The sequence below is a fragment of the Falco punctatus genome (assembly GCF_963210335.1).
Source record: "Falco punctatus genome assembly, chromosome: 4".
NCBI classification, from domain to species: domain Eukaryota; kingdom Metazoa; phylum Chordata; class Aves; order Falconiformes; family Falconidae; genus Falco; species Falco punctatus.
The window spans coordinates 73302812-73323725 of NC_137583.1; the positions used below are offsets into that span (position 1 = coordinate 73302812).

The 20914-nt window shown below is 40.2% G+C and overlaps 1 protein-coding gene across 8 annotated transcripts in view; it reads left to right on the forward strand.

The window, feature by feature from the left end:
* Positions 1 to 20914, forward strand: part of CUBN (cubilin) — a 151446-nt gene that overhangs the window by 121607 nt on the left and 8925 nt on the right. For all 8 annotated transcript variants that reach the window (XM_080386348.1, XM_080386347.1, XM_080386349.1 and 5 more), the window contains 4 exons: positions 1106 to 1255; positions 8872 to 9072; positions 11288 to 11417; positions 12365 to 12582. In XM_080386348.1, coding sequence (XP_080242474.1) covers positions 1106 to 1255; positions 8872 to 9072; positions 11288 to 11417; positions 12365 to 12582 — 699 coding nt within the window. The remainder of the gene's footprint in view (positions 1 to 1105; positions 1256 to 8871; positions 9073 to 11287; positions 11418 to 12364; positions 12583 to 20914) is intronic.

Here is a 20914-nt window from a genome sequence, read left to right on the forward strand (position 1 = left end):
TCTTGTGTATGGTATAGCCCATGCCCTTCACATAAACTGCTCTCAGGAGAAGAAATGACTACCTGCTCAGGCTTTTGCTTTGCTTTGTTGTATTTGCATTTCATATAGCTCAAGTGGCATTTCTTGGTTGGGCCTCTTCATTTCTTTAATCGTGGCATCTGCTTGGGAAAGTCAAACCCACCAGAAGTGTAGGAGGTGATGCTCAATTGTTGTCTGTTGTTCAGGATGTTTTTGTAGAATGCTGCCAAAGGAAACCACTTTCTCTTCACTGGATTCAGATTAAAACAGTGAGAAATTAAGTGCTTAGAGGAAGACACCATTGGAATTTACAGAATTCTGAATGGAAACTGCTTTTGTTTTTATAATGTCTGAACTAGCGTTGTCAGTACCAACTAACAACCTCTTAGTGGAGACAATCACAGGCTTCATATGCCTGCTGCTAATCTTATACCAGCGTTTCACTATGCACTGCACTCCTTTAAGCCTGTAGCTTAAAATAAAGAGAAACCCCAAGGCCATGCAAGTCATTAGGATCAGAAGGAGCTCCATTAAATGAGCAGTTCTGTGTGCTTGAGAAGTTCAGGATGGCAAACCTTTCCTGCCTCTGCTTATAGCAAAGCAACCCAGAAATGCCCTACAGCAGCCTGTATCCTCCTGGCTGTCAGGCATGAAGCAAGAATGGTACCACTTGGGCTAAAATGGGTGTTTTCAAATGAGGCTAAACTGCTGATGTGTACCATTAACACCCCATCCAACTCAGCTAAATTTATATGTACAAAGGGATTTTGAAACGTGCAGGCTCCAAACCCATAAGAATGCAGTGCTGTGTCCTCATCAGTGGGCTGAGGAGCTATGGCCTGGTTTGTCCAAGACACTCCAAGATACTGTGTGAGGCTGTAGGTGGGAAGGCTCTGTGTTTCCCAAAACCACTGCTGTGTTTGTGTGCAAGACCTACTTTTGCCATCATGATATATACTACTCTCCCTGATTTTTTGTCCAGCCTCTTAAGGTGAGATAAGGTCCTTGTGCATATTACTGGTTTTGTCACTGCAAAACTGTAATGATGTTATCACCTGGATTATGTCTTCTTTATTTATGTTTGCAGGATGTGGAGTAAATTTCACCAGCCCAGCAGGTCGTATCGTCTCTCCTAACTACCCTAGTCGGTATGATAACAACCTGAACTGCAGTTATATCATAGATCAGGGACCACAGTCACTGGTGATCCTCGAGTTTGAGACTTTCCACTTGGAAGGTAACTAGTTCTTCACAATTTCACTACATACTATGAAGTATAGCTTCTTTCTTGAAAACATACAAATCATCTGTCATGGAAAAAGGTTGATGGTTTAATTTGCTGGTCTATTCTGAAAAATATTTACAGAAAACATCTTACAGGTATAGTTTCCAGGGTTCAGTTTTGCATCACTGAAGAGTGAAGCTAGATCTTACCTGCTGAATATCTTGCAGCAATGAAGTCGGGAATTTGCCAGGTGGTTGGAGTATAAGAGTGACTGTGGCCAATTTGGGTCTTTGCTTCTGTGGGGTTTTTTGCCATTGAGCCTTACAATCTTTTTGACCTTAGGCCAGCTGTTTTTCTTTTCAGTGCTTCTGTTTCCTTAACTGATAAAATAGATATACCTTTACTCAGGTGTTTTACAAGGATGTACAAACATATACATGTGAAACTACATGGAAGACTACAGTAACTGAAAACGTAGAAAAGTTGTTACATTGTATACACCAATGAACAAAAGTCCCTCTTGAGATTGTCCAGTTCAGCAAAAATTAGCCAAGAAATAATATGTTTAATATCACGGTCTCATTGGTGTGAATGGTAAAACTTGCCCAACTTTGATAGGGTCAAATTTGTATGGGTGTAGATGTAATGTTAACACAAAGGAATCAGTATCTCCAGACTACTCGGGTGGTGGCATCCCGTATTTTAAGGCCATCTGAATTTGGTTCCTGTGAAGTCACCTAGACTAAGAGATTTTTAAGTAATTTGTTATTAAACTGGGGTGCATAATTTGAATTTTTCTTAAGACCAAAGAATAATGTCAAATAGGATTCTTTTATTGTCTTTTTAAGTTTTCAAATTGTTTAGAATTCAAAAGTATTCTGGTCCAAACTTAATTTAGGTCTGAGACAAAGATTTGATTTGATTATGATTTTATCTGAAGCATTTTTTCTTCCCCTAAGACAAACTGCTACTATATGTTTGTTTTTGTTTTTTTTAAAAAAAGAAATGTAAACCAGAGAAATTACGTTAAGTTCTTCATCTAGAGGACATTATTATTCAGGAGACACACAAAACATTAGGCTGAATCAGATGATGCCAATTTTGACACCTCTACGAGTACATTACTGATCTGTATTCTGTTTGTGCATTCAGTTAAATGGATTCAAGCTTTTATAATCAAGAAGGTCAAAGCGAAGAGGTAAGTGATACAGACATAATAATAAACACAGAGCTAAATAAATACTAAAGATATTCTCCTTCTTGTAGGGCATTTTGCTGCTTTACTGTTATAGGCTTCTTTAGGCTACACAAACTAAAAGTCCTCAGTCACATGAAAGAGCTGTGGATATAAGCTAAAGGACATTTGATTCTAAAAAAGGAAGTATGACACTCCTTCAGTAGTTGAATATTAGTGTTTTTTCAAAAAATCTTAAAATACAACCCTGTAGCAATGAGAAATTGTCTGGGCTTAAATTGGAAAGAAGATTGAAAAGTTCAGAAATTACATGAAAACTTAAATATGAGGTATGCAAATAAATACAAGAAAGACATAGAGGTGCTGGAGCATGTCCAGAGAAGGGCAACAAAGCTGGTGAAGGGTCTAGAGAACAGGTCTTAGGAGAAGTGGCTGAGGGATCTGGGGTTCCTTAGCCTGGAGAGGAGGAGGTTCAGGGGAGACCTTATTGCTCTCTGCAACTACCTGAGAGGAGGTTGTAGGCAGTGGGGATTGGTCTCTTCTCCCAGATACAAGTGGTAAGACAAGGAGGAATGACCTCAGTTTGCTCCGGGGGAAGTTTAGATGGATATTAGGAAAAATTTCTTTGCTGAAAGGGTGGTCAAGGATTGGAACAAGCTGCCCAGGGAGGTGGCTGAGTCATCATCCCTAGAGGTGTTTAAAAGACGTGTAGATGTGGCACTTAGGGACACGATTTAGTGGTGGACTTGGCAGTGCTAGGTTAATGGTTGAACTCGATGATTTTAAGAGTCTTTTCTAACCTAAACTATTGTATGATTCTATGATCTTATAAACTATCATGCTAAAGTGAAAGCTTACTCTTCAGTCTCACTGAGTATGTTTGGCACATGTGCCTAAGGGTTTCAAGCGTGAACTCCCTTAGTTCTTTTGAAAAGGCACGACAACTTGTGGCAGCATCTGTTAAAAACATTTACAGCTATTCCATATGCAAGGAAGCATTGCACCTGATTAAGATTGTTGCCGAGTGTGGCCTTTAAAATTTTAACCATTTAGTACAGATATTCTGGACTGGCTTTTTAAAGTTTAGTTACACGTCCAATTAACATAACTTACTACCTATTTGACCTTTCAAAAGAAATCCAATTGTGGTTTTTTTCATGGTTGTTTAGTAATGAAATGAAGTATTTAAAATAATGCCTGTAAGGCATACATATCTCATTGACTTTAACTGGTTGATATATCTTTTCCAGAAAATTAGAAGGCAGAAAGTAATTGCCTGTAGTGCAGAGACACAGTGGTACAAAATTGAATGACTTCATGGGTTAGTCACGGATCTCTGCTATAGAGTAGTTATGTTTTCAATTATGATGAGACGCCTGCTCTGATTATAAAGAACAACTCCAAATGAGGCCATTAACCCACAGCAGTGATATAATGTCAGTATCTGAAATGAAATGAATATGACATGCATGTACTTAATATTAAATCTCTATTAAGCGCTAAATATAGCAAGTAACAGAGCAAGAAAGAACTGCATTTGTTGATTTTGTGATCATAATTCAATCTAAATTGGCTGCTTCATGATAGGTAGAAAAATTGGTTTTATCAGACTTTGAGCCTCTGAAAATAGACACCTAATTTAGGTTATCATCTAGATTTATCTCCTCCTATAGTGAAGAGAAAAAGTCCTTTAAACTCAAAACCAGATGTGTTGTACAGGTGGAATGAAATGCCTTCTGAAGTCCCCCATCACTCTCTTTACCATTGACTATTACAAGAAGAAGTAGACAATAACTTACACAAGATACTTAAGATTTGGGCAGCAAAACATAGGCAAGATTAACCCTATGAATAGAATTTAGCTTAGTCTCTGATTTACTTGCAGCCTGAAGAATGTTGCATCCTGTGCAAAACTGAATATAGTTATAGAACCTCTCTTATGATTTGCCTGTTTCACTTGCTTCTTGCAGTACCACCTGCATTGTTGTGTTTGGTTATTTTATAATAATGAAATTATTATAACAAATGAGTGGTGGACTTGGCAGTGCTACATTAATGGTTGGAATCGATGGTCTAAAAGGTCTTTTCCAACCTAAACGATTCTATGATTCTATGATTCTAAATCTGTCCTCCCTCCTTGGATTAGCGGTCTACACAAATCTAACATACTAAAGTAATAAACAAAGCTTATTTATCTATCTTAGTAAACTTACTAGCTAAGAAATAATTAATCACATCCATCTTTTGGTCATAAGCTTTATTCAGATGAATGTCCCTACAAATACACCTCTAGGACAGCTATGACAGTGCATTATTAAATGGCTGTAATACTCTTCAAGTATGAATGTAACATCCAATAAAATCTGAGTTCCAAATCATGGAAAAATAGGGGAAATGGCTGTGGGCCTCCTGCAATACCTGCTTTTAGAATTCTGTAGTATTTATACTCTGTCCATACAAAATAACCTTATTTGTGTTGATACCATGTCAGCCTGCAAAATGTTCTAATATTTTGTTTATTTCTCCTTTTTTTTTCTAAACATGCAACTGTAATTTTGCAATCTAGGATAGGGTCACTGCTTCATTTTGGAGTTGTTTTTATCTGATTTCTCAGTTGTTTCTAGGCAATTCAGAAAGTAGCCAAGTTTTGCAATAGGTTATTTTGAAAGAGGAGATATATAGATATATGTATATATGAAAGACTTGTAATTCCTTGCTTTCAAAATAGTATCTTGTGCTATGGAGCTGGTTAATGTATTGCATAGGATTATATATATGCATATTACTTTACATTAGTAAGTACTAATTGCATTACCATTTATAGCAGAAACTACAGTTGTGAACCAAAAGCTCATTATTTTAAGTTTTACAAACTTTAAATGAAAAGACAGGTTCTGCCTCAATACAAAATGAAATAGAATCTATTTCTATAGACAGAAAGATGGAAAGAGGACATTGTTATTAGTGATCAGACAGTTAGAGACCCAAGTTTGGTCAAAGTTTTTATGCAGGCATCATATCAAATAAATGATTTGATGGAGAGTAATGAGACTGAACAGAAATTTCTGCTAATTGGAAGGAAGACAGCACAAAGCATATTTCAAACTGTAATGTAAGGGCAACTGAAGCTCTTACTATGTGAACTTTGGAGGCATGAGTCAATGTGTCAAAAGCTGAGCAGTACCAAGAGATGATTATTTAAATAGAGTGCAGATAGATAACAAAAGGCCCTGAAAGCAAATACACAGAGCAATTCAAAGAAAAAGGATTCATAACATCAGGCCAAATAATTGATCTCTTGAGCAGTATTTGGAAGAAATACTGTTAAGGCTAGAGGAACGAATGGTACAGTATCTTGGAAAAATTACTGTTTCTTGGGTGAGAGTCATAGCTATGTGAAGGATGGGGAAGAGTTTATATTAAAGATAATAAATGGAAAAAATTGACAGTATTTAGATCTAGCCTGGATGTGAAAACCTAGAGAGAACAAAATCATGGACATGGACCTAGTGAGAGCAGGCAAAATGGTGAGGCATAAATAAAGAGGATGGAATGGAAGACTTGGCGGGGGGGCAGCGGGGCTCTCCTGTTGAATGGTTTTGTTGAGAGACAGAAATAAGATTTTAGGCTGAACAGAAAGAGGCCTGGAGGTAGGAAGTACACTTACGGGGTCATCAGCACAGAGATAGTAGTTGCATCTGTCCTTGCAAATGAGATTATACAGAGCTAATATGGAGATAGAGAAAGACAGGAGAGGAGATGTTTCATTGAATCCTCATGGATGAATCGGAAGAGAGAATACAGTAATACCAGAAGGATGAGCAAAAGCTCTTAGTAGACAAGATTTTATGAAGAAAAACAGCGACAGCTATGTGGAAAGTGCCTGTCAGCTCAAAGAGGATGTGGGTCTGACATCTGGCTAAGAAAAGACCTCTGGAGACTCATGAAAAGCTGCTTCATTGTAGTGCAAGGGACAGAACTTGGTCTAGAAAAGATCTAAGATGATAGAATGAGAGGAAATAAACTACAGAGGAGAATCGCTGATGATGTGCTGAGTATGTGTAGAGGCTGGAAGTATGGCATGAGGAGACAGAACAGAAGAGGCTGAGGCTGGGCATTATTTACATAATAATGCATTTAGTATGATGAGGCATTAAGGAAAGTGTAAACAAGAGAATAAGTTACAGGGTAGAGATCATTTAATCATCAGTCCTGCCAGGATTCATGGGTCATAAATGATATTTGCCTGAAAAATGAGGATCCAAAGCTAGAATTTAAGACTTTTGCTCACAATTCTACATCAGCCATTTTATTCTTCCCAGTGCAGCAGTTCAAAACAACTTGTGGTGGGTATTGTGGACCTTTGCTTTGCTGAGAAATCTGTTTCACTTCATGCCTTTCTCCAAAGTCTTTTCAGGAAAGGACCTGAATTGCTTTCTCAATTTTTTTCCATTCTGAAATAGCACTTGTGTCCGTTTCTTCCCCCCTGTTTTTTTTGTATTTAAAAGTGTATTATGCTTTTTAATTGAATCACACTGTCAAGTATTCTCATAATAGGGTAAGACATGAAGAATATTTTTATTAATTATTTTATTAACAGTATAATCAGGTATCTGATGTGGCTGATTGTTTTTGGCTTAGTTACTCTTGTTAGAGTCAGACAAACACCATATTTCCCTATTGCCATAATTGTAAAACACGTTAGAATACTTTGTCTTCATTGAGAGAGAAGGACTCTTTAAATGAAAACTCCAGAGAGGATCTAAAATATACCTGACTGCTGGGATCACCCTGCTGTTCTTGTGAAACAGAATTATCACTCCATTCCTATTTGTCATCCTGTTCAATATGAGTCATCCTGTTTCCTGCAACACTAGGAAGCAGCTTGTTTTGACTGGACAGTCTGCAGGAGTCACTCTGCTGCAACAGTAGGCTCAGCATCTCTCCTGTTAAATTTCGTTAATTCTTCATTAATCCTTTGCGGTTTCCTTAACTGCCCCATTGTTGCTAACAGATTGCTGAACGTGATAACTTAACCTCAACAAACATGTGACACCCCAGCTTCCATTATGCTTGTAAATGATGAAGACGAAGACAAAGAAGACATCAGGTTGTTCTACAAGCATAACAACTAACGAAGCTCATTTTTCAGTAGATGTGTACTATGTTTTTCACTGACAGCATTCATCCAGCTTTCTTGTATAACCCACGTGGCTCCCTTCTCACTTCCACATGATGCCAACCTCTCTGGCTTCCACCATACATGCCTTGGTGGTACCACTCTGGGTACCACCAACTTCTCCCCATGCTTGTGGCTCCCAGCTGGACAGGGAGGCGGTGACATGGCTCTGAGCTCCCAGGGTGCTGATGGCTGGTGCTTGGCAGGTCTCTGCCTAAACTCACAGCCTTACACTGAAAACACAGCTTGTCCTTCTTTGGTGACATTTCCCTGGCATGCTAACTCAGCTGCTGACCTTCATTAAACTTACATGAGCTTAATGTATTATGAGACTTCTTGTCTCAGTCAAATATGGTTGCGCATGGTGAGGTGGCTAGGAAGTCAGGAAGGGCAGGGAATCGAGAGATGATGTCTCCTCCAGAAACCTAATTGCAAATGAGAAACTGAAAACCAATAGGAGAAAATAGTAGAACACTGCATTCCCCATTTCTATGGTTTTTGGTTCTTCTGAATGGGCCGCTTTTCACTCAACCTACTATCTGCACTGATTTGCCCCATAAAGCAGATTGCTCTTGAAAATCATTGGGTGTTTTCCTATGGCTCAGTCATCTCCAGATGTCCACTGACTGCCGCAGTTACAGCATTTCAGTGGCAAACTGCAAGATTGAATTTTTTTTTTTAGTCTTCTGAGTCAACCTGAAGAATCTGGTTTTAGGTACTCCAGAGTTTGAGGGAATTGAGAAAGAAGTCAGCTCTGAAACATGTTAGTGTATGAACTGTTTATTTGTTTTCCCAAATTCTCACTTTTAGTGATTTAAAATTCCCTGCACTGACTGCTGACTTCTGCATTAGGGGAAAGAAATACCAGGGAGTTGGTTGCCTGTAACAAAGGGTATGTTGCTTTGACCTGCAGAGGCAAGCCATGCTTTTGTTAGTCCTCTCATCTCCTCATAGATGGTGTTTGCTCATCCCATGAACTCAAGGGGCCTGGAGCCTTTTCCAGATGATAGGATGTGTTGAATGAGACTAGTCTGATGTTTTATATACAAGGTGTCTGCCTTTTTCTGCCTCAGTTTTTCTGCATGTTTTAAAATCGACAGTTGCTTCCTCAGCAAGCAAATGAGATCCTGATATCCTGGAATGGAAAGTAATATAAAATTTAATTCTTATCCTGCGTGAGGTCTATATACTTGCAGCTCAGTAGATCACAAGGAAAATACACTGCTAACACTTCTGCATTATATGTCCACACAGCCCCAGCACTCTTGAGCAGAATTTGTCTTTATGATGGATTAAGCATCTTCCGTGGGACGAGGGTTACCCCACATCCTCTCATCACGCTCTGTGGTAATCAGCTCCCTGCCCCGGTCAGTGTCTTTGGACCTACGCTGCTCAACTTCTACACTGACTCCCACATTGCAGGCTTTGGATTCCAGGCGAGATACACAACAGTTGGTGAGTAGCCACTGTCCTGTTCTTTAGGTTTTAGATGGTAGGAATGCTCCGGCTGGATAATGGTTTGGTGTAGGAAATGTCCCTCATGTGGGGAATAACTTACATGGGTGTAGATGGTTCATATTCCCTCTGCACTTGCCAAAGAGAGCTCTCAGAAACAGGACATGGGGCTGCTTGGTGTGTGTTGTCACTGACCGATGTGTTATCTCACAACTTTCATTTCAAGACTCTACATTGGACCAAGTCAGGAACTGAAACACTTCTTTGCTGTATAAAACAAATGCAGCTCATTTGGGCGGCGTAGGGGTTTGGTTGGTTGGTTGGATGTTTTTTTTTTACAGTGTTTAAGGAGAAACATCACCTGTTTATTTAACTGAGTTAATTTAAAAGATTTTATCATATACAGGAGAATGGTCTGATTCTCAGTTACACTAAAACTACATTATTAAAAATGGGAACCAAAACAGGATCTTTAAATGGATCCAGCTATATGCCTCCATTTGATGACCCTCTTGCAGTGCCAGGTATTAGTAAAAATAAAAGTCGGGATCTAGATACATTTTTATTCTTTAATAAATATTTTCACCTAAACTTTTTGTCATTCACATGAAATCTGTTTTGTTTTAAAGAGGAAATACATATTAGAAAAAGAAGTTTCCAACTGAGTTTAGAATTTACATGAAATATAAATACCCTAAAGGATTAATCTTCTTTTCAGAACCTGTTTTAGTATTTTCTAGGTTTAACTTGTAGAGACAGTACTTTGATTTTTTAAATCATCATTTTTCTAACTGCAGAGAAAAATGTGAGTTCTTAACTTTGGTATTTCCCTTAGTGCATTCCTCATGTTTGAAGCCACAGCAAAAAGCATAGGGCTGAATTCTTTATATAAAATGAATGGCCTGATACAGATAAGACAGAGGGAATGGCACTGAGCAATGACAATGTGCAGTTACTCATGGAAAAGACCTTCATAACTCACTGAAGTCAGTTGCTGCTATCTGACTTGTGACTTCTGACATTTGAGAAAGATGACTGAAGCCTTATTAGCTTGTTGTTGTATACAAAGCAGATTCTAGCAATTAACATTCCTCTTCCCTCTAGTTGTACTGTTTGCTGAAAAAAAAATGAAAAATGCTTCCCCCTCCTAGTGCAGAATAATACTGATTCTTTATCCTCCCAGCCCCTGTCCTTTATCTGCCAGTGCTCCCGGGGCCACCAGCCTGAGCCGCTGGGCAGCCAGGGGCTCTGCATCCAGCAGCACCCTGTATGGGACTGCCTTTGTTAAGGTGGTGGCCTGGGCAATGGCATGTCCTTTAAAACATGAAAAGCTGTGTGTGGCTTTGAGCTGTTAATCAACAGGACGCAGGGAAATGTTTTTTGCTAAGTTAAGATTATAAAATAAAGGCTGAAGCTAACAATGGAGATTAAAGTTGGTTTTATAATAGTTCTTGTTCCCTCAAGCACTGAAGCTGGGAACAAACATTAGCCACATCCTGCCCTCATCAGCATCCGCGGTGTGAGAAGCCAAGCAGTTCACAGCTCGCTCAGCCAGAGAGCAAGTATGCAGTCCTCCAACTCAGCCACCCCCCACTGCTGGCAAGTCCCAGCACAGGGTGAAGTGCGGAACACTACCCAGGGTCAGTGATACCTTGGGACTGCTCTCTGCCTTCCTGCACAGAACAAATGCTACAGCGATGCCCTAGCCCTGCCAGGAGGTGGAAAAATTATGAGGCTCTGTGAACAGTTATTTCAGAAAAGGCAGGGTCAGGGCTCAGTACAACTGTGGCTGCTTTTGTGTCACTGCCAAACTTTCAGAGGCTTCCATGGGGCCAGAGTTTGGGTGAAGGAATGTCTTTGCCCACACATCAGCCAGGTTTCTCTTGGCAAGCTAGAATGGGTGCAGAACTACTCCAGACACACCTTCATCACACTGCTGCATGGGGCAGCTGCCCCATCCCACTGCTGCCTGGTCCTACTGCAGAACAATTGAAATCAGGCTCAATTTTTTACTGCACAAAGATGGAACCATTGCCATTTGGTATGGATGAGTAACGACCTGTTACTTCCACCTTTAAAAGTTTTAGGCATACAGCAAAGACTGCTTCTAATTTATCAAGGACTTTCCTTATGGCTAAACTCCTGCAAGAATATGAGAATTAGGACCAAGCTAGTATTCAGACACTAATCACTCTTTTTTCTGTTTCCCCTACAGCTTGTGGTGGCATTTTCAATGGCTCTGTTGGTGTTATCAGCAGTCCGGCCCATTCAGTTCTTGATTACCACAACAACATGAACTGTTCGTACTACATCACAGTTGGAAATGGCAAAGTAGTGGCCCTCAAGTATGTAATCCAAGTTCACAAGTATGTAATCCAAGTTCAGCTTGTTATTAAGGGGGAAGGGAGGTCTCTGACTCCAATTAAAGGCAGAAATTATTGACAATTTTCTATCTTTCCTTTTCCAAGGGGAAGCTGAACTAAAATGAGAAATGGCTACTGAAGGCACATTTATCAACCTCAGGCTCCCTTACATCTTTCTCTGTAACTTGTTCTGTGCAGAACATCACCAGAATTTTAACTTCCCAGTTTGGTTACCAAGAGGACTAAGAGATTGTAAAAATGCAGCTCATGCTTTAGTCAAATTCTTTCAGCCTTTGAGGAGTTACGAGACATCTATGAGTTTATATAAGAAAAAAATATTCTTTTAGAAGGCTGGTACTCACTTTGCAGATCAAGTATTATTATACCCACCCAGAAAGAGTATACTTCCGAGTGTGCTGTCTTGCCTAAAAGAGGGATATGGCTACCACAAAAAAAAAAAAAAAAAAGGATACATTCTTCTGTAATATATATGCTGATCATGAATTAAGAATTGAAAGGACATTTCCCAACTAAGGTGAAGACCCAGATGGTCTGCACTCTGATCCTGAATTTTATATGCCACTTGTGCCCGAAGAAATTGCAGCCTGAACAATCTGCAGAAGTGAGACAGGGTGTGTTTGCAAAGTGGAGGTGTGCTGCTTCACAGAAAGCTGAAGTGTGCTGACAGCTTGCCTTGCAAGAGACCCAGTGGGTGAAAGTCACAATTTCTTTGAGGGTGGTTGGCTGGAGTGTTTTGCCATGCAGCTAATAGTTCTGCTTGCTTGTTCCTGTAGAGAAATGTAGAGAAATGTTTGTGTATGGCTTTGGCTACTGCTGTTACTTGGGCCTTTCCTCAGGCACTAAAAACACATGTAACACAGGAATAGAAATGAAAATGTGATACCTAAAGCTCCAAGTGTATTTTACAGATTCAACAGCTTCCAGCTCGAAATATCTCCCTCCTGCTACAAAGATTATGTGGCTGTATATGACGGCTCAGACACCCATGCTCCTCTCCTTGGGAAATTCTGTGGCTCAGAACTGCCTCCGAATATTAAGAGCTCCAGTAATAACTTGTTCCTGGTGTTTAACACTGACTTCTTTGGAGCAGACAGGGGATGGAAAGCATCTTTCAGAGAGACCTTAGGTAAGAGTGTTATCAGACTCATAACCCCAAGAATCTGCTGGTAAGTAATTTCCTTTGGTGAGAAGCAGTTACAGTCTCCCTCACTAGGGATGCTGGAAGCAGAAGAATGTTTCAGATTTGGCAGATACTGAGTGAGCTTATGGATCCCTGCATTCCAGCCCTGGTTCTGAACTGATTCCTTTTATTCTTTGCTAACCTCTTTCTGCCTCTCTGAAGCTACAGATATTTCTTGGGTGACTGAAGGCTTAGCAGCACCCAAAGGCCTCTCTTTTCGGGAAATCTGGCAATACCTGAAAATTCTCATTCTTCTGCAGTCAAAGTTTGGTGGTGCGCTAAAGATGCCTCCTTTTCATTTATCCTCAATTGCCATTTCCTTGCAGTTCACCTCTCACGTTTTTAAAACCTGAAGTGTTAAGGTCAGTTAAGACTGGGGTCCCCCCCAAGGCACCACTGTGCTGACCTTTACTGGTTTGGAGGATCAGTCTGGTTAGCTGGCGATAACATAAATGGAATCACAGGAAGAAGGCACTGGATGTTAAATGTTTTGATAGACACAGGAATCAGGGGCATTGGCATAAAAAAAGGTTTAAACCCAGTAGTATATTTTTAAGATCAAGGTGTAAAAGGAGCTTTTAGACTTCTTATGTCTGATTTTTTTAGGGATGATAAGCAACAAATGATTATTACATGTAAATTGATTTCATGTCATCACAACTAGTTTCCTGTGTAATTAACTCAATGTTTTTGAGATCTAGAAAGAAGTAATTGTCCCGTTTACAAAGCTGGCACTCAGACAGTTCAGAATGAAAGGCCTTTGTGGCAGAACAAACGTAGTCTTCTGCTGAGTCATTGAATCCCCTCCCAATCCCCAGCCAGCAACTTTCTCATTTGATACAGTCCAAGAAAGTATTTACAGATAAGGAAAATAACTGGTTCTACAGGCTTTGCCAAGAAAAATATTCCCACAGAACCTCATGGTCATTACTATTATTAACTCTTCCTTTGCTTCAGTCTAAGTAATTGCTACAAGAATTTTTAAGACCACTCTCGTGGACTGTTATTTCAAGTAATAATGTTGCTTCACATGTTGCTGTCTTTAAACCCTTAGGTATCAGTTGTCAGAGATATCCCACAGCCTGGCTTTATGTTTCCAGGGTGAGATCATCAGGAACTCCCCAAGCTCTTGCTCTTCCTGTTGGCATACAGTCAATTTCTTTAGCCACTGCCTTTAAATTTATTTGTGCAACTTGCCAGAGATTCTTCTTAAGCACCAATGTAAGAGAAGCCAAGCTCTTCAAGTCAGTACCATGCCTGGTAATTTCCTAGAGTGAGGAGAAGCCTGTTATGAATAAACTTTGGTAACAATTAGGCTAAGTGTCAGAGGGACATTTCTGCAGGCTCCCAAGGAAAGGGAGGTTGCGATGTTACAGGAGTTACTCAGGAGAAATGGAGTTACAAGTTGGAAAAGATGGCCATGCAGAGTTGTGGGTTGTGTGACAAAGAGGCCATGGTGGTGAGATTGCTTAATGGTAGGTCTTCTTTCTCGACTGCGAAGCAAGCCACAGGGACTAAACCACACAGCCAACAGGAGGGATTCTGACAGTCCCATGCTAGTACATAATGGCAAAAAAAGTAGAAAAGTATGTCATAAAAGGAAAACATGAGTCACAGTCCTGTGTTTCGTTTGACTTGTCCAGTGAGACATCTTTGTACTATGCGGTCTGAGATCATGCTTCAAATGAAAGAGAATAAAACCATGAAGATCTAAAAGCCTGTTATTCTAAATGGTGCTTTAGAGAAGCTCCCTCATGTCTGTCAAAAGATAAAACCCATGTGGTTTTGTAAGAGTACAAGTGCAATCGGATGACAATTAATAATGATAAATCTCTTGGATAAGGAAGATGGTATCTATAGAGAAACAAGAAGCCGCATTCTCTGTTGGATGACAATGAGAACATTATTCTGTAGATACCCTAGGGAAGTACAACTGGATAACATAATTATTGCAGTCTGTTTAATGTTGTGAGTGACCCTGTTTGTGTATTGGAAAGGAGCAAGCAGAAACAGTACACTTGTTTGTAGCAAACTAAACTATTTCCTTTCCTCACAAGCTCTTCCAGTTTCTTTCCTGATCAGGCTTCTCTCAGAGGTACTGCCAAAATCCGGGGTTATCCATTCTTTCTCTCTTGTGAAATCTGTTAGCAAGGAGGTCATCAGATAACCATTGTGGTGTCAGGGAAGACAGAAGATGAAGTAGGAAACTCACAGAAGCCTAGCAAGACTGACAGTAACCAGACATTCAAAGAGTTAAACCCTGAAATCTGTGTAGAAAAATATGCTCTGTTTTCATTAGAACAATTTCTTTCCATCACTGAATCCTGCACCCACTAGAATATTCAGAATCCTCCCAGTAGTCAGAAAAGGAGACTAACAAAGTATGAAATAGTATTAATTTAACAGTATGGCAACATCTCACCTGTTTTGGTCAAATATCTTTCCTTTCACCATGCTACTCTGTACGCTGTGCAGTATCGTGTTAAGTGCACATTCCACTAGCAGTGTTCTCGTTCATAACTGACTCTGTGATGTGGTGCATTTGAGGCAGGAGAACATAATGGCCCTTAGCGCAGTTCAGAGCCTTTATAATTTCACTGTCTCTGCTGCTAAGTTTGGACACTTACCGGCCTCATTTTTGGAGTCACTTGGACAACCACTGAGACACAGCTCTCAGGCTGAGCTAGTGAATGGGGCTGAGTGGGGGTTCCCAGCCTGCTCCAGCTGCTAGATTTGTAGGAAAAAAACTCACCTCAGTTACCACTGACCTTTTTTCTGCCTTTGTTTTCAGTCTGTAAAATGAGAATTATACCTCCTTTCCACAGCAAGCGTGTGCTTCTCTAGATGATCAATGAACGGATGAGGTAAATCAATATCAGCTTAAGGCATTTGATTACATGAAATGTCTCTGTGAAAGAAGGAAAACTAAGATCTCTCCCCAAAGAATGAGGTCTGCGTGTACTAAGCTTGTGACTCAGCCAAAGACCTCCTAATTATCTCTCCAGCTCTAAGGGGAGACCTGAGCTTTTCAGCTGACCCTGGCTGGCAGGGGCAGAACCTGCACATACTTCTGCCACCCCTGCTGTGATAGCAGGGGCTTCGTACTTCAGTGATAAATGGAGCTTCTGAGTACTCCCATTCGGCAGTGGGGTGACCCTCTCACCCCAATTTGTGATCCCTTTGAGGCTTATGATAGAAAGGCTGAGAAGACGTGTAAGGGTTTGGGATTTTTTTCTCGTTTTTAAAGAGTCAGTAACGGCTGTGGGGAAATGTAGCTGTGACCTTATTAACAGCACATCATTCCTCCTTGGCAGCTCTCTGTGCTCGTGTACATAGCTCCGTTGCCTCAGTAATGAAAAATATATCACATCCTAAACCATCACAGAAGGATCTAGGGTTTTTCTGAAATGCAGCTCGTTGAAGCTGTCTGAGGAAGCTGCGTGAATTTACGAGAAGCAAAGTGTTACACATGGTTAGATAAGTGGGTTGAGTCAGAAAGCTCTTCCTGAGCTTTCCTGCGTTTTCTTCACAAAATGCAGGCAAAACTGAAACAGCTGGGACAGCGGGGAAGGTGGGATGGAGGAGGGCAGGAATACTGCCTGCTTTTTCTCTACAGCCCTAAATTCTGCTGGACTTCAAGCTGTACCAGCCCCTTCCCCTCCCCTTTTTTACACTATCTGTTGTGAACGTGGAGGATAATGTCACATTTATGCTTAGTAAAAGAGCAGTACGGTGTACCTGTATTAATACCAATGTTGTCCCTTGTTTGCATTACCTCTGGGCTTACCAAGCTCATGGGCTGCGATTCCACTGAGCCAGGCACTGCACAGGTAGAATAAAGCAACAAGCTGCTGTCACAAAGAGATTATGATTTAAACACAAGATGAAGAAAACCAGACGGTTGTAGACAGGCAAGAAGAATAGGGTGACAACAATGAGAAAACTAATGGTGTAGGCTCTAAGGCAGACAAAATGCCTCCAAAACCTCTGGCAACCATTAAGCTTTTGGAATTTGAAATTCCTTAAACACCCTGTCCTCTGCATTGTCCTCAGTTTGCCCAGTTTTTTCCTCAAAGATCCCTCTATCCTTTTTATTCAAATGAGCATTTCTGTTGAATGAATATTAATTGTTTTACATAAGAAAAAAACCAATAAGCAAATAGAGTTCAGGAGAAAAATAGTTGGAAAAAGAAACCTGCTCTGATATCCCAGAAAAATGCATGAATAGGTAATTTACATAAATAATCTAGTATGCATATTACAGAAATAGATGATAATCTATATGCTTTTCCTCCTGACAAAGTGATCTGTAACTTACCTGATAAATCACTCGCAGATATCTGCTTTCCCTTATTCTATTAGCTGTGTATTGAATTACTTATTTCCTGTTTGGAATTCAATACACTGGCTATCACTGATGGGCTTACTATTATGCTCTCCCCTAATGAAGTTAAAGTGTACTTTTAAAAAAAGGATCCAGTAAAATTTTCACAGCATTTTTATTCTATTTTATTTTATCAACAAAAAATTTGCCCGATATATATATATTTTATGTATATATATACAATATAGTTCTAAGTCCAATTCTGCCCTGCAGACTGAAAGCTTGGCTCACCCTGTCGTCAGTTTCTAGGTGGGGGTTTTCAGCAGTGCTCAGCATGCACAACTGCTGTGGGGTTTTTTTGGATTGTTCAGAATTGCTGAACACCCTCCCCAGTTCTGAGTGGACAATATAAGGTGTAAAATACTGTTTTGGTTATCCTATTACATAGGTCAGGGTTAGGAGTTCTTTTCTGAGTCGTTTCTAAATTCTTAAACCAGCAGCAGTAATTCATTGCATTGATTTATGTAAATAATGTTAGCACCTGCTGTAGGTGGCACCAGGCACCTCTACTGACAACAGCAGTTATGGCTTGTTAGGGGGGAAAGGACTCAGCACAGCTGATTCTCAGTTTTCCTGCAAACTTTTCTCCCTTCAACAAAAAAATCTTAGAGAAACATGTCCTTGACTTGGCATGTGAATGCTGTTGCATCTTCTCATTCCTTGGGAAAAGCAGTAGTGCCTGGCAGAGAGTTCACAGCCCATTAGGACCAGTTTCCAGGAGTGTATCTCAAGTTATCCAACCTGGACTTAGAACCTGATGCTGCAGGAGGTCTAGCTGAGAAGCAAGTTGCCTGAAACTCACAAGTCTTCTCACAAAAATTTCTTTGGCCTTTTGGTTCACACAGTTTTTACCAAATATATCGCACATTTCAGATTCGTTACATTGTCATGGCTTACCTATGATTAGCTAATCTATTAAAATAATGAATGAATTATGGCTAATAATATATTTTCTTGATCTTCTTATAGTCTATGAAAATAAGAACATCTGTAACAAGCTCAGAAGATGTGTTCATAAGTCATAATTTCTGGACTGTTTCTAAATGTATTTTGGGGCTTAGCTATAAAAATACGCATCAGCTTGAAATCTGACTAAATTTAGAAAGCACTTGCGGTGTTGAAATACATCTCTTCAATATCTCTGAAAAAAATACAACTGTTGAGCTAAGAGATAGTCTACAAATGCCTCTCAGAAATGCCAGTTGTTTAATGTCTGTGACATTTCTTCTCCCAGAGCAAAATAAATAGAAGTGGTTTGCACACTGGACATACAAGAAGAGAGGCAGACATTTAAATAAGACATTTCTGACTGATCTGAAAAAACGAGGTGAAAGATTATTTTCAGACACAGTGACTACATACAGTTTTGTAGTGACTAAACGGTTAAAAACTGATGGGGTATTCAGATTAAAAGCACTTCACACACCTGTGGGTGAACTCCTGCTGGCATGAACTGTCTTAGCTTAACTGAAGTCAGTGACTTCTTCAGCTGAAAATCTGTACTCTGGTGCATATAAACGGAGGGTGAGGAGACGTTTCTGACTCACATTGCAGGAGAGATCTGCAGAGGCCCGGGTGGCTGTGATGCCAAGTATGTTAATGGAGTATTAGAAAGTATTAGAATGAGGCCAGACTGCATGTCTGCCTCTGTTCTCCCAGAGAGGCGTTGAGGAGATGGATAGGATGGTACGTACGTTACAGTTTTGCAGAACTGGGGCAGGCTTGGCAGAGAGCATGTCTGGACTGTTATATTTGGGATCAGCCAATGGTGTAAGAACTTAAGAATATGAACTTTGTCTGACTGCATTTGTGAAATTCTGCTAAAGCAGGAGACTGGGGCTTTGCGGTCCTAAATGTCACTGCTGGTACCATTGCCAGGCCATCAAACCAGTCAGTGAACTTTTCTGCCTAATGGCTAGGCCAAGGACTGAAAAAATGAGTCCTGTGCTTTCAGAAGTCTTCTCCTGAAATGTTGCAGGCACCGTGGTCAGGGCTGGCACTGGTGCCACGTGAAGTTGTGATGTCTGTACAGTGACTGCTAAACACAGGAACAGCTCAGCTCAGCGCAGCTTGCGAAGGTTAACCAACCTTCAGTATCAGCCGTGAGATGAAGTACAACAGCACAGTTCCTCCCTCCAGCCCTATGTCCTTCTGAGCCCTGATGTTTGATGCCATGATCCAAACAATCTATGAGCTAATTATTACAGCCACAATTAGTCCAGCCACTCCTCTGCACTGGAAATAAGACCTATCAGGAAAGAAGCATTGGACTTGGCAGAGTAAATCTTTGCTTCTTCTGATTTTTAGTTCAGATGGAGAGAAGCCTAGAGTTCCCAGGGATGGGATGCTGGTAGGTGAGAATAAATGTGATTCAGAAGTCTGAGAGAGGAATTTCATTACTAGAACAGTTCTTTCAACTTTGCTGTCTTCTAATAGATGTTTGTGGGGCTCATTTAGTAAGAAGGGAAGGACATCAAAATTTGTTTGTTGTGTTTTGAAATGCCATGGGTTTAGTTGTTTCTGGTAGATTTAAAACTGCTCAGTAGGCTCCCTTTCATTGCATCCATACCTGTATAAATGAACCTTACCCTGGCTGTGCTTCAAAGGCAGACAGCTCCAAAGGTTCATCTTCATCTTCATTCCATGTCTAGAGGATGTAACTCTTAACAGAGAAACACGTGCTTGGTCTCTGCTGTAATTATTTTTATTTGACACAGGGATCCTTCAATTCCTTCTTTTCTGAATGGTCTTTCAGTCTTTTAGTTTTGTTAGTGCTTCCTACCAAAAGCAATTAGTGATGACAGTGTATGCCCTAGTTCTTCTGATAATTTGTGTTCTCTGGCAAGCTGTTTATGAGGAGGACAAGATTGCAATCTGATTTATGATGGCCTTACGATTTTTATTTTAAATAAGAAACCAGAAACTGAAAAAACACAGTCAGCCATGCGTCCCTCTGCCCACACACAAATTGTTCTATAAGGTACATTTATCAGTATTTTTATCAAGTTCAGCTTTTAATATCTAAGAGTCTGTTCTATAAATTAACAGACTTCTCAGCCCCAGGTTTTGCCTAAATTTTAGGTGCGATTTTTTTCTGGCTGTGTCAGCCAGTGATCAATATTATTCCATTAATGATCACCAGAAGGCTGGATGTCTACTATTTGGCCTTCTGTTCAGATGCGGTGCTGATTTTTAAAATTATAAACTGTGTCCTGGCTAAAATGCAGTGCAGTAGTGTTTCTCTTAGCATGAGTTCCCTCCTGTTAAGCAGTTGTTTTTTCATGTAGTTGTGGGTATTCCCCTTGATCTACACAGCTTCACTATTCTGTAACTTTTAGTGACTGCAATCAGATGTAATGTTGATCAGTACTAAAAAGCAGCAAGATGGATAGATTTTTCAACAACGGCTGCTCTTTGCTTAGCTTGATGCAACACTACTTGATATCTGGTTGACTTCCAGTCTAGCTGTTATTTATAATGTACTGTCCTGTAAGCAGCTGACTCATCCCCAGCTGAGCAGGCTAGGCATTGTGAAAGCTAATGATGAAACCACATCTTTATTAACTCTAAGTCATACTTCTAGTTATTTATCTCCCCTTAGATGCTATTACTGGCTAACTAGCTAAAATTAATTTTCTGATAATGAGGATTTGGCCTGTTTCTGTCTCTGGGAGGTCCATTTTATGTGCTGTATGCACAGTTTACCTACATTTGTGTTTTTGTCTTCTGAGCTCTCTTTACAGCAGCACCACTAACAGGCCAAGACATTTGATATCCAAAAAAGGGACAATCCAACAGCACTGAGCGCCTTCCTGTTGCATGGCTCTGTGGCAATTCCCTGACTCCTGTTGCAATGGTCTGACTGGCACCCCTGCAACTCTAACCCTGAAAAGG